This window comes from Botryllus schlosseri, chromosome 4 (genome assembly GCF_051294905.1).
Source record: "Botryllus schlosseri isolate E-star chromosome 4, Bs_hap1, whole genome shotgun sequence".
Taxonomy (NCBI): domain Eukaryota; kingdom Metazoa; phylum Chordata; class Ascidiacea; order Stolidobranchia; family Styelidae; genus Botryllus; species Botryllus schlosseri.
Genome location: NC_137239.1, coordinates 27,748,504 through 27,765,762, shown reverse-complemented (window position 1 = coordinate 27,765,762; position 17,259 = coordinate 27,748,504). Strand labels below are relative to the sequence as shown.

At 39.2% G+C, this 17,259-nt stretch overlaps 2 protein-coding genes and 1 long non-coding RNA gene across 6 annotated transcripts; 2 read left to right on the top strand and 1 right to left on the bottom strand.

Annotated features, from left to right (window-relative positions):
* Positions 1-1,716: 1,716 nt before the first annotated feature.
* On the bottom strand, positions 1,717-8,431 carry LOC145437683 (uncharacterized). Of its 4 annotated transcripts, none has more exons than XR_013914714.1 (8): positions 7,912-8,431; positions 6,718-6,886; positions 6,421-6,646; positions 6,284-6,358; positions 5,930-6,228; positions 4,708-4,864; positions 4,277-4,365; positions 1,717-2,003 (listed from the first exon to the last, which is right to left on the bottom strand). XR_013914714.1 is itself a non-coding variant. In XM_080314963.1 (8 exons), exons 6-8 carry the CDS (start codon positions 4,808-4,810, stop codon positions 1,926-1,928), a joined length of 270 nt encoding a protein of 89 aa, XP_080171089.1. In that variant the 5' UTR covers positions 4,811-4,864; positions 5,930-6,228; positions 6,284-6,358; positions 6,421-6,646; positions 6,718-6,886; positions 7,912-8,402; the 3' UTR covers positions 1,717-1,925. The 4 variants fall into 4 exon arrangements, 1 of the variants encoding a protein (XP_080171089.1); XR_013914716.1 differs by having other exon boundaries at positions 6,290-6,358; XR_013914715.1 differs by having other exon boundaries at positions 6,775-6,886.
* Positions 6,798-8,091, top strand: LOC145437685 (uncharacterized). Its single transcript, XR_013914717.1, has 2 exons — positions 6,798-6,927; positions 7,651-8,091. It is a non-coding gene; the product is annotated as an uncharacterized LOC145437685 (long non-coding RNA).
* A 4,619-nt stretch (positions 8,432-13,050) lies between the features above and the next one.
* Positions 13,051-17,142, top strand: LOC145437682 (partitioning defective 6 homolog beta-like). The gene has a single exon (XM_080314962.1). It carries the CDS (start codon positions 13,388-13,390, stop codon positions 14,471-14,473), a length of 1,086 nt encoding a protein of 361 aa, XP_080171088.1. The 5' UTR covers positions 13,051-13,387; the 3' UTR covers positions 14,474-17,142.
* The last annotated feature ends 117 nt before the right edge of the window (positions 17,143-17,259 follow it).

Here is a 17,259-nt window from a genome sequence, read left to right as displayed (position 1 = left end):
GCCGAAACTTCAATAGAACCACGATATCTATAATTGAAAAAGAAGCATTAAATGAAGTTTGCAATATTACATTTCAGTTGCATACATTTGCAGTAATTAAATTTAGGGTTAATTTTGATTTTTGAAGGTTCGCCGGTCCGTAACATTTGTTTTGAAGTTTTACCGGTCCACGAAGTCAAAAAGGTCTAAACCAGGGATGGGCAAACTTTTGAGCTCGCGGGCCGCATTCAACATCTGAATCCATTCACGGGCCGCACTATAAAAAATTGGGATTATATACCAAAACGCAATATTGATATTTGATTATATAGTGAGGACATGGAGATAATAATAATATATCTGCATATTTAAAACAAACCAAGCATTGCTTTGATGATATCGTACACGCGTCAGAAACATATATATATGTAGTACTATATTGGCGAGATTTCATAGGATGGCGAACCTCAATCACCAATTTGTCAAAACTACAGAGATGAAAGTCGGTTGGCCCGATTCTTAGAACAAGATTGAAATTTAAATCTGTGAGCAGCGATTTGTTCGTAGATTTACAAATTCCACTTTTGGTGCAGTTCCAGGACACACAATGCTGACAGCATCATAACCATATTAGCTTCAAACACGCTTCTACTAGGTGTAGATAAAGTATAAATACATCAATTCTACGCATACAGACAACGAATCTACCTAAGACACGCCCGTATCGTTTTTTTACAGGCACATCACTGAAATAATTAAAAAGGGAGTGGCCAATCTGAAATCCCACTCGTGATACAAATTATGCCAATCTCGTTGCAGCTATCCCGCTATGATATTAGGTATTTACCTTAGATCAGTGGTTCTCAAACTTTTTAAGACACGCCCCTCCCCCTTATGAAGGTGGAAGATTTCGCGCCCCCTTATCGATATCACAAAACGCAACCAGGGTGCTAGCAAACCTAACGGGTAGTTTGATGGCATGAAAGGTTACGACTGTGAATGAGAGATTTTAAAACATGTAATTCAGAATAAATACAGAGCAAGAACTATGAATTGGATATAAATCGCGCAGAGCGCAAAATTTTTTTTCAGTTGAGCTCAGTATCGCGCCCCCTTCAGGTGCTTTCACGCCCTGGCGCGCGCCCACCAGTTTCAGAACCACTATTTTACAATTATCATGGTAAAATATACTAAAAAAAAGTTAATCAAGTCTCTGCATTAATTCGATTTTTAGTACGCAATTTATCAATATTTAAAAAAAGTTTCTTTAGACTCTCGCGGGCCGCACAAAACTGTGTGGAGGGCCGCATGCGGCCCGCGGGCCGTAGTTTGCCCACCCCTGGTCTAAACTAAACTAAACTTAAACAATACTTACACAATACAAATGATCCCAGCAAACACAAAACTTATTAAAGATATTTTTTAAACATCTTCCATGAGTTCAAAAGATGTCCTTCAATTATATTCAAAATATATACATTTGTCGACAGAAATGGATATATATAAGATGTCCTGTAGGACATCCTCAAAGATATCCTGATGGACATCCTCAAAGATATCCTGATAAACATCCTCAAAGATATCCTGATGGACATCCTCAAAGATATCCTCATAAACATCCTCAACGATATCCTATAATATATTTTTTGTACAACTCGACCCTGTGTGACCCTGAACCCTGGTTGGCTAAACCTGCTGTACGCTGCACTTCACATATGAACGAATACGAATCGTCAGTTTTACAAATCATGTATGGCTTTTTGTTCTATATTATACCAGTTCAAAATACCAAAAAATGCACTGGACTAGACCTTGACGGAAAATTGCAATAAAAATGGATGAAGAATAAGGTAAAATAACAATCCGTGACACAACAATACGTTAGCAAGAATTGGGCCTTGATACAGAACTGTGCAATCACTTCAGCAAATATTTCTGCATTGGTATTAGTCCATGTTATCGGCATCGGAATCATCAGCCTCCTCGATAACAGTCTTGCTCCTGTTTTCTCCTTTATCGTCATCCTATAACATAAATAAATAATTGATTACTCTGAGCCAACTTCAAACATTTCTTTGGTGAACGGGATACTATAGCTAGCTGTACACAATGCACATATAGTATGTTGTGTACCTATTGAAGTTGCGATGTCAAAACATTAAAACCAACGATACAATCAATTCATGTTGCTCTTAAATTATGTACAATGACCTCAAGATCAGACATTTTTCGCCAACTCCAAAGACTAATGTACTGCGCTAAATCCTAAATCCATTACGACTCGTTGCGCTTATGCCGTGTACTTCCACAGGAAGAATGCACTTTAGTCCGAGTTTAATGCACACCCTTTCAAGGGCATGTGACTTATGACACTGCCGGAATACATTGTTGGGATGACTCGAGTCATGACTTGACTCGAGTCACCTTTTTCGTATGACTTGACTCGAGTCACTTTGCTTAAATGACTTGACTTGACTCAGCGTATCGAAAATGTGGATTGACTCGTGACTCGGAGTAAAATTCACGAGTCAATTTCAGGTCATCAAGTAATCGGTGTCGATAAAAATATGTATCTGTAATATGTTTGGATTATCGCGAAACGCTGGTGTAACCCATGAGACTGCGACCATATTCAATGATCGTGGGTTCTACTGAGTCTCAATTGCTCTCTCACAAATAAATTGACCGCAAACGAAGGTATCGTAAACTAGTAGTAAAGTAATTGAATGGCAAATTGTTAATATCTGTTCTCCCCTTAACCAAACCCCATGTTTTATTGAAATTGAATTCGAATATGTTTATATAGTCCCCAACCATTGGCACAGGCTCGAATTGTATCATGGGTAATGTATTGCGTCTTATCAATTCATTCTCAATCAACTCTCTATTCTCTATTTTAGCTGGTAACTATCAACTGAGGCGATGTAATTACTTGAGTAGTTTATCAGTTCTACATATATGTGAGCGATACAGCGCCTTCCTGCGTGTATATTCAACTCTATATTCGTTTTGCGGTTCAGAATCAATGACCACTCAATATGTATTTCAGACAGCTAGCAAAATGTATTGACGAAATCATGCCTCATACTTCGAAAAGGCAACTTGACTTGAATTGTGACTTGACTCGTGACTTGACTTGACTCGAGTCAACTCCAAAAATCGAGTGACTTGACTCGAGTCACCTTTGAAAATCGATTGACTTGACTCGAGTCAAAATGTGGAATGACTCGAAATGACTCGTGACTCGAAGGTAGTGACTTGATCCCAACACTGCCGGAATAATCGGTAACTCCAGCATCAACTTGCTGTTATTATATAATCAAAATTTTTTTTGTTGCCGTTGGTTGTCATTGCCGGGGGACAAAAGTCACCGTTTTCACTCCCATTTTCGCATTGTACATTTCGACACCATACGTGCCACTACATCTCATCAGAGTCGGATGAAAGCTATATGTAGCCTACCCCTGAGCCAAGTTATAAGTTACAAAATTTTCAATTATTAAAAAAATTAAATTAATTTTGGAATTTTGCTGTCATCACTATGAAATTGTAAAAAAACAATGCATACCAAATTTGGCGCAATCCCAACCAGTAAAGGCGAAGTTTCGAAACCATAATTTTGTATCTCAACAATGATTTCACTTCTACACGTTGGAATTGAGCCAATAATTTGCCATGCCTCCAGTTCGCCACCGAAACAGCCGGACCAGAATAGTCAGACCCAATGTTCCCTCTCCTTTTTGACGAGTCTGCACACACTCACCAACTCACTGCGTGGTCCCTTGGACAGCAGTGCGTAGCGACTAAAAAATGACATCGCTTCCGATTTTTTTTTGTGCAGCTTGAATTTTCTGTTCGCAGAGACCGTGTCAGCACTGCGCAATTGCGCATGTGTGCAGCATGCGACCAGTGGAGGATAAACTTACTTCCCGTGTTGAAATGTGAATTGAAAGGAGTTTAAAATGAGTGATTGATTATTTGCCCAAAAGTTTTGGTGACATTGGTTCCTCCGCTAAATCTGAGCAAGTGCAACGACAGGATCAAAAATTTATGCAAGACCGACAATATTGACAAAATTAAATATTTACTATAAATTTTTTTTAAAATTATATTACGTCAAAGTTGCATTACGCGATTACAAAATAACTGAAAATATCATGAAGTTTGGGAACCACTGGTATAGCGTTCTGAAGATGAATGGTAGCAGAGCTTGAGGTAGCAACGATTCACTTACTGTCAAATAATATGATCAAGAGCACAGCTGTCACACAGACGTCAACTTCATAAACAAAATTACCTTGCAAGCTCCAATAACAGTTAGAAATCCACCCACTTTAACTGTAATTGTTTGATTCTCGACCGTAGGATGAGCCACTTTACATGCTCCTGTAAAGATAATATAAGTAGATCAGGGGCCGCATTACAAAACAATGCAGCAAATCGCAATCTGCGCCAGCGGTAACAATCTCTCTCGAATGCGATTACCGCAGTGTCAAAATTGGTATTTCAAAATATTCCAGACCCAACACTGAGTTTCACAATCAATGCACTTTTTTGTTATGTTGGATCTCAGTAAAAGATGACTTCAAACGAGGGCTTATAAGGCTGTGTGGTCAGCAACAATTTGCAATGCTTTCACAAAAACGGAAATCAAGATACCATACCTCGGTAAAAATGCTCTCCTTTAAGGGTTTTGTAATTGCGATTGTAATATTAGTAACAACTTACGTTTAATAGTCAAATTTTGAAAATTTCTTTTCTGTTCATTTTTGCTTTTTCGACCCTTCAGGCTGTAGAATTTCCATACATCCTTTACAGCTATGCTGGTCATATTTCTGGCAGTTGAAGACGATTGTTCACCCGGAATTCCATTTGAAGCATATACCTGTAGTACAAAATACAATTGATGGTAGTGGTTTGTGCCAGAATGAAAAATAACTTCGATCAGTTCAGTTTATTATTAAATTTTAGGTGCTCAATTTAGCCCAGCACTAACAAGGTTAGATAGACATCAATTAACTTGAAAGAAAGGTATTTGTGGTACTGCATAGCTTGTCTTGATCGCTGCCTTCCGAACAGTTGCGGCTTGGTGAAATCGACATATATATATCGGTTTCGGCCAACATGAGGCCGCACTTTAGGGATGTGTAGATATCCCTGCAAGGTTTCCTCGCCATCGAGCTTTTTGGAGGCACACTTCGCAGAGTCACATGTTAGCCGAAACATCATTGTCAACTTCTTGGCGTGTCGTGACGCCGAAATGCTGATCTTTGTAAATGAAGCGTTTCTTGTGGGGGGGGAGAGGGTTACTCGTATTAATATCAAGAAGTCTGGGCACAATAAATCACACGAAGCGCTAAGAAAATTTCAATGAAGTTACCTAAATTATATAATTTAGCTTAATTTACAAAATAACTTTGGGCTACAATTCCAGCTTGGGCCTTCTAGAAGTGGGGGGTTTAGGGTGCGGCCCTGTGTTTAGTGTTCCTTACCGTCTTTGCATTTCTGCTTTCGGCGGTATTTTTCGACATGCCCGTTTATCGTTCATGGATGATGTCTCATAGTAAAAACGAGCACTTATTGACTTGATTTACGAAACGTAGCCTATCACGAAACAATTTGAAGCACAGACCGTGTAATGCGTAATGTGACAATGGCAACAAAGAAGGTTTGAACTAAATGGAAAGAGTGACTTATTCTGATTTAAATTTTTATGACATACTTTGCTACATTGGCTTCATGTTGAACATGGATCACGCATGCGAGCTTGCGAGGGACGTAGGCTGCGTAACCGCGGTATATTTCCGTTCCGGCCCAGTTTATAAGCTTACGGTTTAATTTTCAAAAGTAGGTCTCGTGTTTTGAATTTCAGAATGGTTTGCGGACCGCACTTTGGCCAAGTCTGAGTTAGATAGTCCAGGAAAGCTTGCTCTAATCAACAAAATCATACCAGTTCAGACTTCTTGCAATCCCAGTTAATCGAGTTCTTTTCCAGTTATTCCAGATGAGATAAGGTTTGACAGGGGTCTTCAATAAGATCTTCCAGCAAGATTGGGGTTGTGGTACTGTGTTTTTTTGAATCGGTGATGATGTGACCTTTACTGAGATCCATCATCTGGTTGATCTGCTTGGAGCTGAGGTCCATCATCTGGTTCATCTCTAACTTCAATTCTTTGATGTCTTTACGCATCAAAGAAATTGAGTGGTCACTGTATGCAGATGTTGGAGTTGATGGTGTGCACGGAGCAGCTAAAAAATTATTTGAATATAAGAAAGCTGGATTAATCAAATGTGATAATCTTACCATTACTTTGTGATAGGCCTCGTTGTTGACAGTCAGGATTTTTCAGTTCAACATTGCTTACAAATGAAGAAACGTCTAGAAAACAGAGCGACGCTATAACTCAAATTCGAGAATGGATCAAAGTGTTACGAGCTTACTGCATGGGTTAGTTCCCTGCAACTGGCCGCTACATTCAATGTTGGAATCATGCTGTTCTTGAACACTCTCCGCATGATGGCAAACTTGCATCATTGAACACAGCACCCTAGCTTGTCACACTTTTATTGCCAGAATCAGGAGATGGCCGCATTCTTAGAGTTGGTATTAGCATGCCTTGTGTCTGAATACTTGGATTACTTTTCTTCTTTGAAGGAAACGCATCATCTACAAAGTATGAAAATTTATATATGAAAATTCTGTGTACAACATATTAGGCAGAATAACAGAGTATATACCGATTCCTTGATCATCAGTTGAAACAGAATTATCCTAAAATTTTTTAGGCGGCTTACGTCTTCGTTTAGACTGTTGTCGTTCTTCATCTTCAGACAATGAAGAGGAGGGCAAGAGCTCTACTATTGTCCACAACTTCCTTCATGTCACTATAAGCCTTCTCCCATAAATCTAAAACAGATGGATAATATAGTTGGCAAGGTCCCAGATTTGTACACACTACTGCAGGGCCGGCCAACCCGTGGCCCGCGAGAAGGTTTTGAGTGGCCCGCGCGGTAATTTCCGAAATTGGTAATGTTATAAAAAATGAATTGCACAGATCGTGAACTTGCAAGGCCAACCAAAAATTTGATTAGTCTGGAAGCAACACTTGAGATGTTATGACTAAAATATCAGTTACGACGCATTGGCATTTCTATGAGCCAGTTACACTTTGGTAGATCTTCGTACACTACAATGAAGCAGAATAATTTGCGATAAATTTATCAAAAGTAAATATTTTCTACACACTTCGCGCAACATGTTGTCACTCGATGTCTTGCTTTTAATATTGTTACCCCTTTGTGAAAATGAAAGAACGCCTATAATGTATCAGATTGAGTCTAACTATATTCTCGATTACGAGACAAAGTGTTGTTCAACATATGCGACCTTGCGTTTGCGCTCGCCTCGCAGAAAGACCGTCGACTATATGAAACCTAGGCACAAAACGATTGACGCATGCTAGTCGAAGCTTTCGAAATTGATATGACCAGGTGCTGAATAGTCCAGTCATGGCATACTGAGCCCAGCGATATGCTGCAGGCCCGCAATATAGTCAAGTGACAATATTATTGAGCTATGAACTTCGAAAAATTTTCGCGCTTCGCGCGGCTAGTGGCCCGCACAATATTTCGTCGATCGAATGTGGCCCTTTGGCTGAAAAGGTTGGCCAGCCCTGCACTACTGGGTTTTTAATAAGTGCAACTATAGAATTACTCAAATTTGAAAACTCGCAACTACGATAACGACAGGCGCTCTTTAGTTGTTTGGAAACTATTACAGTAGTATTTTTCCAAATGTGCATCTAGAACTAGAACTACGGTACTGAAAAAACCGTTGGTTAGTTGTCCGTCAACTAACTAAATAAGCAGCCTATACAAGTCTGCAATGATACTTGGTACGCAAACCTTCACAAATTATGAGTTTATACTTACTGGATGAGCATTTGATCCGAATTTTCCACAAAGACCAATTGGCAATTGCCCTTGTCATGTTTTCGTGACTTCTTGTTTTTCGCCTCATTAGTGGCCTTCTTTGTTTTCGTCTGTGCTTCCACTGTCATATAATATATCTGGGAACTATCAAGTCTTGGCTGAGCCCACAAGCGCCACACTACACTATTATAAACAAAAGTACAAAAACATTCAATCACAATGAATGATTTGAGCGACCACCATCTGATGATATTATATAATCCAGTACTGTTACAATAGCTTATGATATTCGCAAAAGTGCAAACCAAGTTCTATATACTTTGTGACATTATACCATACACCATATACCTATGTTTCATATTAAGCATATATAAATTACCCTGTACAGTTCAGTTTTCAGTAATCCTCTGTAGGAATATGGTTAGTTGAGCCTCAAAATACCACGATTAATTCCAGAACGCAACTAAACCAAACATTCAACTGTAGCTGTAAGCCGCCATTACGAGAGCGCTTTGTCTGTCAGAAACAGTGTTGCCACTCTAGGTTCCCGAAAAAACACAAGATTATGCCTTAAAAAAACACTAGATTGGCGAAAAAAACACTAGATTAGTAAATTGCGGGAAAAATTTGCCCTTGCCAAGTAATCATGATGACCAAGGTACAAATCCACAGATAAAAAGTGTTTCACCCATGAATTCGATACAGATGCATTAATATTCAACGAAAATTAATGAAACGAATTCAACAGCGCAGATAAAATTCAAATTTGTCGCTTTCGAACTGTGTGGCATCATAAAAATTTTCTTTCGATTGTACAACATCCATCAAACATAAGTATTTTTATGGGGCATCTTGCTCTCTACCGCACGTCTCCAACCATAAAAATAGGGAGGTTTCCATGTGCAGCATACTCCAATTCCACGAATGCCAAGAGATTCGTCATGAGCTTCCCCAGTAAATGGAATTTTGATTCACCGAATCCCACTGGTTTCAATTTTTGCAAAAGTTCTGTTGGAGGGCATTGACTGATAACCTGCAGCTCATTTTGCGATCTTGCCAAAGTTAAAGTTCATCAAATAATATCACAGAGGGAAATTGCACAGCTAGAAGAATGATTGATTTTACTATTCTTCGGCCTGCTTCCATTTTTAAATATTTATTGATGACTCGAATTGAACAATGCTAGCACTCCTTCAATGCAGCTGGCTGGGTGATCCGCGGGAATTCCGAAGGATCGTATCGCTGCAGCATGAATTGTATTTTTATTGCAATTTTGTTCAATAAAACTGTCCGTCTGTCTCGGCAAATGAAGATCTTGCCCGAAACTACAGCCTGAGTTCAACAAGAAACGACAGAGCATCAGAGCGAAATCGCATTTCATATTTCCATAGACTTTCGCTCATAAGTACGGATTCACAGCGCACCCTGTTACGTAATAATTGCTTGTTACTGCACCACCACATAAAATTGTTGAAAACAAGCACAGCCAGAGACACCAAATCGCCACATTAGCGATAAATTTAGCGAATAATTTAGTAGGCCTAGTCTAACGTTAGAATATTCATTATATGCATAGTTGCAGAAAAACACTAGATTAGCAAAATTTGGCGAAAAAAAACACTAGAACACTAGGACGACCAAAAAAACACTAGATCTAGTGTTAAGACACTAGGAGTGGCACCACTGGTCAGAAATATATTTCGCGCCGAGACTTGTCACTTGTGTTCGTGTGGGAGAAATGGCCTCTCGTTTACACTCCGGATCAGGAACCGGAGTCGCAGCAGGATTTCAGCGATACAGTACAGCCGGACTGGATGCGGATTCTGAATTTGTTTCGACAGTCGGATTTTAGCAAGATGCTTAATTATAATCTTAAATACTATATCATGATCTTGGCAGAAGTTTGTTGGACGCAGAACTGGAAATTCTTCAGCCGGATTTTGCGGACTTTCAAATTGTCACCTAGAGCTGGGCTAATATGCTAATATATAGCCTACAAAATCGCAAGAAATAGCGTGGCACTAGGTGGAACACTCGGTAGTAACCTTAGTTATCTATACTCGGCACTCGGCAGTGACACTATAGGTGACTAAATCGCCCTATAAGAGTAAAAATTCATTATAATTTACTGTACATTTATAAACGCCACTCTACCATAATAGGAAGCAATAATCGAATTTGATATTTCTCACAAATAGATTTTCAGCATTCGACAAAATTTAGCCAAGAAAAAGTTGTGCTTCAGCACAAGGTATGCACAATAAAAAGATATATTCAAGTTGTGCTTTAGCACAAGGTATGCACAAGATGTGATTTGGACATGACTGGACAGGAAAAAGATATATTTAAGTTGTGCTTTAGCACAAGGTATGCACAAGATGTGATTTGAACATGACTGGACAAGAAAAAGATATATTTAAGTTGTGCTTCAGCACAAAGTATGCACAAGATATGATTTGAACATGAGCGGACAAGAAAAAGATATCCTGACAGGTTCATAAGATATCTAGTGTTTGCTGGGATGCCCTTTGGGAAGCCTACATTATATCACTAAATCCAGCCTAACTTCAGTTTCTGATCAAATCATACTACGAACAACAAAAGTAATAAACTTCAACAAGCGACTATCAAGACTCGAGGGAAAAATGTCCACAGAGAGGGCACTATTGAACTGCGAGGCTCACAATCACTTGACCATTTCTCGTGTTACAGAAGTAACGTGTCCAAGATGTCTGTTGCAAATGCAACGCTAGTGACAATAATCATGCAAATCGGTAATACAGCGTCTGATACAACTCCGTATTGCTTTTCGCATCAGCTACGGGTCTTAAAACGGCGGAGGGCGGCATTCAATGACATTATCTGAAATGGGGCTCTGGGGTAGAAAAATAGTTAAGATCAAGCCGCTGTTCCAAATCAAAACTAAAATAGAGGGGGCGAAAATACCAAAGGGGTGGTTGGGGGGAGAAAACCTACTAAGTGCAGGGGGGGGGGCGAAAATGTTACAGCGTCCAGTGATATATATATATATATATATATATTATTAACACGGCCAAAAATGCAGGCGAAGACGTCATATTCTGCCTATGAGGGGAAAGTTGACTTAAAAAAATAGGTCAAACCAACGAAAAGTAGTTGCAGAAACCGATTGACTGGACTTGACTCGAGTCTTCTGAACTTCTGGTTTGGGGTGGGGCAGTTACGGTCCTGCATACAGCATGAAAATAAGAGGCGACGAATTTAGAATGTATCAGTTCCTGACACTCCCACCACCACCATGATGTAGCGTGTGTGAAATTTCAATTACTGATTTTAAGAATTCTGGATCGTTATTTCACAATTTTCCTTGTATGCAATGCATAAACTAGTAATGCTCGTTCGTTAGCGAACATGTCCATTGTCCACACGAACCTTTGAATTAGCGAAGTTTGCTGCAAATGTAAGCACGGTGTTTGATTGAACGAATATAATCGACGTCGTTCAAGTCTTTCCTATGTTTGTGGGGTTTTGGATTGATGAAATTAATAATAAACTGAACTAAACCGTCCCTGCCAAATTCATTGAGAGCAGTTCTAAAATTAACCATGCGCGACGTAATGGTGTGTGGGTTCGTCACCAGTGGGCGCTCTATATTTCTAAGACGGAAGGTGGGGTTAACTTCTGAAATATGGCGTAACACTTTTGTTGGCTGATAAAATTAAGGTCAGGAATTCATCAAATATATGAAAGCAGGTGCATTTTTCGTTGCCCTAGATCCTTCGATGAACGGTAGGACAGAATTGCAGGGCATGCTTATCGTTTAGTTCACGCACTCGAGACTCCAGTGTAATATAGCTTACCACGCATCTAATCAAAACAATAAACGTAATGGTGGGATGGGTTTAGGTTTACTAAGCAATGATGTTTGAATTCGTTGATTTATGCAAATCATATGAATATGGTTCGTGTTCTTAACGTATACTTACTTGTCAGGCTTTAAGTTGATTAGTTTACCTGATTCTATATGGTTATGTGTTGAGCATATTAATTATTGTGTTGTGGAGTTGTCTAATGTTCATGGATTGATCATTGATGGTCTGATGGATGTATTGTTTTATCTCCTGCACACGCAATTATTATCAACCGTTGGTTCGTGGCATTCCTTTCTTCCGCGTATTCCTGTGCATAATCATGACGATGTCGATGTGTATAGTCAAATTGTTTGTAATGTTTTGACCAGTGTCAAAACTTTAACTGCTTACCATTGTCCATTGGTAACTCTGGTCAGACTCTCAGACATTACCGGTAGTCGCTAGTATAGAATTTATAGAAGAATTTGGTAATCAGCTACGAAGACCTATAGTCTGCTATTATAAAGATTCATATCTTAACATGATTATGATATCGGCATATCGCACAAGAAACCCACAGATTTAATTTGTCTTGTGTATACCAATTGATGCACGACATTCAAATGTTTGCGCAAAATAGGAAAGTTATTCGAAAGTTTGGACTTGAGAGTAAGACGGATGTTGTCAGGACTCAGGATTAATAAAGTTGCCAATATCCAAGATGTGAATGAATCTTCTAAATATCTCTTCCACGATGTGAACTTATACTTAATATATACTATTTACGTTCAAGCTTATATCCTACATCTGATATACGTCTATCCTAGTATAGTATTTAGGGCATGGGTTCTTAACCGTTTATACACCGTGGGCCCTTTGAAATGAAAAAAAAATTCTTGACCTATATTTTTTAGTTGGATAAAAGTAAAAAACATTGTTGTGATTGAAAAATGACCCAGACAGTTATAGTGGAGTTGCAGTATATTTTGTCATTTAGAGATAATAAATTGAATAATTCATTTTGATCTTTTTCAAGACTTCCTGAAAGGGCTAATGGTAACCCAGGTTGTGACCCCTTATTTAGAGCATATTCATTTTCTATTGATAAATATTAATTTCACTCGCGACCGTAACAGCCGCACCCCAAGCCCCATATTAGAGGGGGCCCAAAATTATTTCACTAATGAACAAAGTCAAATATGTTTGGTTGTGTTTGTATGTCACGGATATTGTGAATGGTATGTACAGAGGTATTGGTGAAATGATTCGTAGAAGGCAGAGTGGTTTAGGAGGGGGGGGGCAGGAAAGCATTTTGGAAGGAGCCTGACACAGTGCTGTTTCGGTTCTGATTTTACCTAGTAACACTCGGTTGCTGATATCACGAAATCGACTGGATTAATGTGATGTCATGTGACACAAATATCTCTATTTGTGTGATCTTGACGGGATATGAAGAGCTTGTAGGTCCAGAACTTCAATAATCAACTTCATTTCGCTATGAAGATACTATTCGATTTACAGGATATCTTCAACTGAAGTAGGACTCTGCCCAAACCTGTTCTTACATTTACAGGTCAACAATAATAATGTTGCGATAGACAACTTGTAACCACATTTCAACCTGCGATCGCACTTCATCTTACAAAATGGACAAGCAGTCTTTGGGTTCGTCCGGATCCGCCCATTACGGATCGCTGATCCAAGTGAAGAGCAAATACCTCGCCGAATTCCGCAGATTCCACGTAGACCCTGACCAGGACAGGTTTCAGGATTTATTCTACCGCGTCGAATCGTTGCATCAGATTCACCACTTGGATTTTATTATCACCTACACTGATCCTATTCACGGAGATTTACTGCCCATAAATAATGACGAAAATTTCGCGAAAGCCAAGAAAACGTGCGTGAGCACTATTTTGAGGATGTACGTTCATAAAAAAGACACATTCAACATGGCTAATGGTTTCGGGCAGTCCACAATACGTAAAAAGAAAGGAAAGAAATTTGCGCCGCAAATCGGTTTTCCTGAAGATTTCAGGCCGGTCTCAGCTATTATTGACGTTGATATTCTTCCGGAAACCTTACGGCGCGTACGATTGCACAAGCACGGTTCCGACAAGCCTCTTGGATTTTACATACGAGACGGAGTCAGTCTACGCATGACGAGCAATGGCCTTGAAAAGGTACCAGGAATATTCATATCGCGCCTAGTTCAAGGCGGTCTCGCCGAAATGACGGGCTTACTGGCTGTAAACGATGAAGTTTTAGAAGTTAATAGCATCGAGGTGATGGGAAAAACGCTCGATCAAGTCACTGATATGATGGTGGCGAATAGCTCGAATTTGATCATCACGGTAAAGCCAGCCAGTATGCGTAACGCAGTCACATCCATGAAAGCCCCGTCTAGGGCTAGATCATACGATGAGATACCACGAAGGCCGGAAGAAGAATCAGATGATGACATGGACGTAGTTAAAGATATCCAAACGGCTTCGATCGATGCAAAGGTAGCCGCGAGCCAGCAGCACAGTGATCCTCCAAGATTTAACAGTAGCTCGGACAATTCGCCCGTGTCGCGTCCAAAAAGTCAGTTTCACGACACCTCTCAACAACATCTTCTAGCTTACGAACACTCGCCCAAGCGGAGTCCCAAAATCGGGCATAAACACGGCAGAGATTCGGTCAAAGCGAAAAGGAAAAGTCAGATTACGTCAAACGACGTTACATTATAATTTTAAGTACATTGCACCCAGTCAACTTGGTACGCAAGCGAGATATTGCACAACTTTGCCAAATATAGATCGGTACTTTGTGAATTATGTGAAAGGTACCACGCGACTTGACAATGTTCAAGTTTATCAACAGTACTTAAAGATAGCTGGCAACACAACATCCATTGCAAGAATTCATATATTCAAACTCGAATGCTTTTATCACTCACCATGTCATCTTAACAGTATGAATGATGTGTAGAGTTCAAATATGTCCATTTGTATGCGGCACAAAGAATTCAGTGTCAGTTCATCACATTAAAAATAATTTGGTATTTTTCGATCATACCTATTTCATTGCCTTTTGGGACAACTGACAATGCTATGGGTTGATCACGTCTTCATAGATATGTCATTTCCACTAAGGTGCGTAGCTTTGGACTATATGTTCCATATGTAGAGATATGACCAATCGTGAATTCAATGTTCTCAGTGGGAAATAGTGTCAATAGGCCTACCATAATTATAGATTTATAGTGGATAAATTAACTGTTACTTTATAATTTTGCCACTTGAATCATTATGCCCAGCCCTACCGATAACTCTTGATAAGACTCGCACCCGTCTATGAGTCTATGTGTATGTATTCTTGCAATGGATTTTGTATTGCAAACTATCTCCGGTTACGTATTTTGCCTTCGAGTTGGATATTGCGAGATAGAAGCAGTGAATGACCTGTTCACACTCACTTACTGATAATCTAGGTATAAATCCACGCTTGTAACTAGGCCGTTCACTGATATGGAAGAGTTTGATCAATATTGTACGCTGTAAGCATTAATGCGAAATCAATACAGTTGGGCTGATGCAAATTATTGGCTGTGTTGGTGTGGTGTAACACACAAATTATTCAAAAGCCTTACTGGAAAAATGCACCATTTTAATCCGCAGGCGTAGCCGGCTCATCAACGAGCTATAACAGTGCAGTATTTGAGAAAGAACTTGAACCGCAAGTAATTGAAAGTGTTGCATATCTGGTAATTTCTTGTCCCCTACCTTATTTACTTATGGCTTATACAGTCCATGTTAAGAAGACCTTGTTATCATTGATTCCATCATAATCATAAATTGTTTTGCTGAACATTCCTTGGTATGTGAATGCTTGAATAGTTCGGTTCTTATCTCAATGTAATCCTTGTGTTCCAGTCGGCTGAACGCAAGCTATTTATCACAAATTCCTGAACTATCCTCTGTAGTTATGTGCAAACACTGGAACAGATGGATACTCTGTCAATGAAGCTTTATATATTTCTCAACGATACAATCACTTTGATAGTTTTTGAAAACTGCATCTCTTGTACAGCCACTGCTCACCATGTTATTTCTAGTAATTTACCAAACACACTGGAAAATGTTTTATGATAATCTTAGGTACATTGTCGATATGCGTATGGAATGGAATGGTGTATATTGGGTAAGGTTGAGCGAGTAATCGGGTATTGAAAATTATGATAAGTAAATGGTTATGGTAGTAATACCCTATGCTTCCTATGGCTGAGCAACTTTTCTACGAGTGCATAGCCTCTGTACTCTTCATTAAGAAATTAGAAATTTTGGCACATTTTCCCGTTATCGACTATACAGTGTTTGGACCAAGTTTATTGGTATAACGTTCTAGTAAGGTAAGCTAGAACAAAAAACAGACTGGTGCTTTTTCCTATTCGCTTCATGCATGTGTAGTAAGCCTGCTCAAATTCAAATTAGGTAATGTATTGCATAACTAGATGCCCCCTACTGTTGCAGTATTTCCTGACCCTGCCTTGATGGAGAGTGTAAAGAAAGGAATTATAATTGTGGGATCAACTTCTCGTGAGCGTACACTCTGGTGCTTTATATTTGTCATCTGTTGATGACTTTTTCAACAGTTGCGTGATAGAAGTTTTGCTGCTACTTGAGAACACGGATGCTATCTTCATGGTTTGTCAATGGTTGGTTATCAAGTGGCCATCATTTTTGGTTAATATCTGAATTCTCACCTCTTGTGATTATAAATTAGTGAATTCCGCTATTATAACCATCTCTGAAACCAATCTACTGCCACAACCTTAGGATTTTACATGTTTTGCCCACGCTACTGTATAATCTTAACAAGAGTCAGTGTCATTTGTCAGCAGCTAGTACACTCTCCCGTGTTTGTGATTATTATGACTATCTTGACCACTGGCTTGCTCGATGTATGGTCCAGCAATTACACGTAACATTTTGCGCATCTAAAAATGCTTATTATGTTGTACAATTTTTCTGTAAAAACTATTGAAATAACGAGCCTATGCTATGTAGTAAGTTTTTCGATTTCGCCCGCATTGTGCTTACAATATTAGTGATTTGTCCAGATACGCAGAATTATTCATTGAAACAACCCATCATATATCGTTGGGGTGAACCAACTTCAAATGGTGCAACTATTTGTCTCTTAGATTTTATTTTACGTGCTTTCTTTTCAAGTGTACGAAGATTGTGATACTGTTTCTCATAAAATTCCATTTATTCTCGAATTTTAGGTAAGCTGTATTTGTGCCTTGCAATATCGTATGGCTGAAATTGTGGGATTTTTCCGATTAATTCGGATGCAGATACTGTTTAATGGAAATGCTGTTCTCACGGTTTGTATTAAACTTGTATCTTCTTTGCCCGGTTGGTAATGATTGGTCCAGTTGGATTGGGCTGGGAAACTCGCTTTTGGGAATTTGCTAATGCTAAGGCGGGATTGACACTGGGAATAGCATTATTCAGAGTAAAGCATAGTT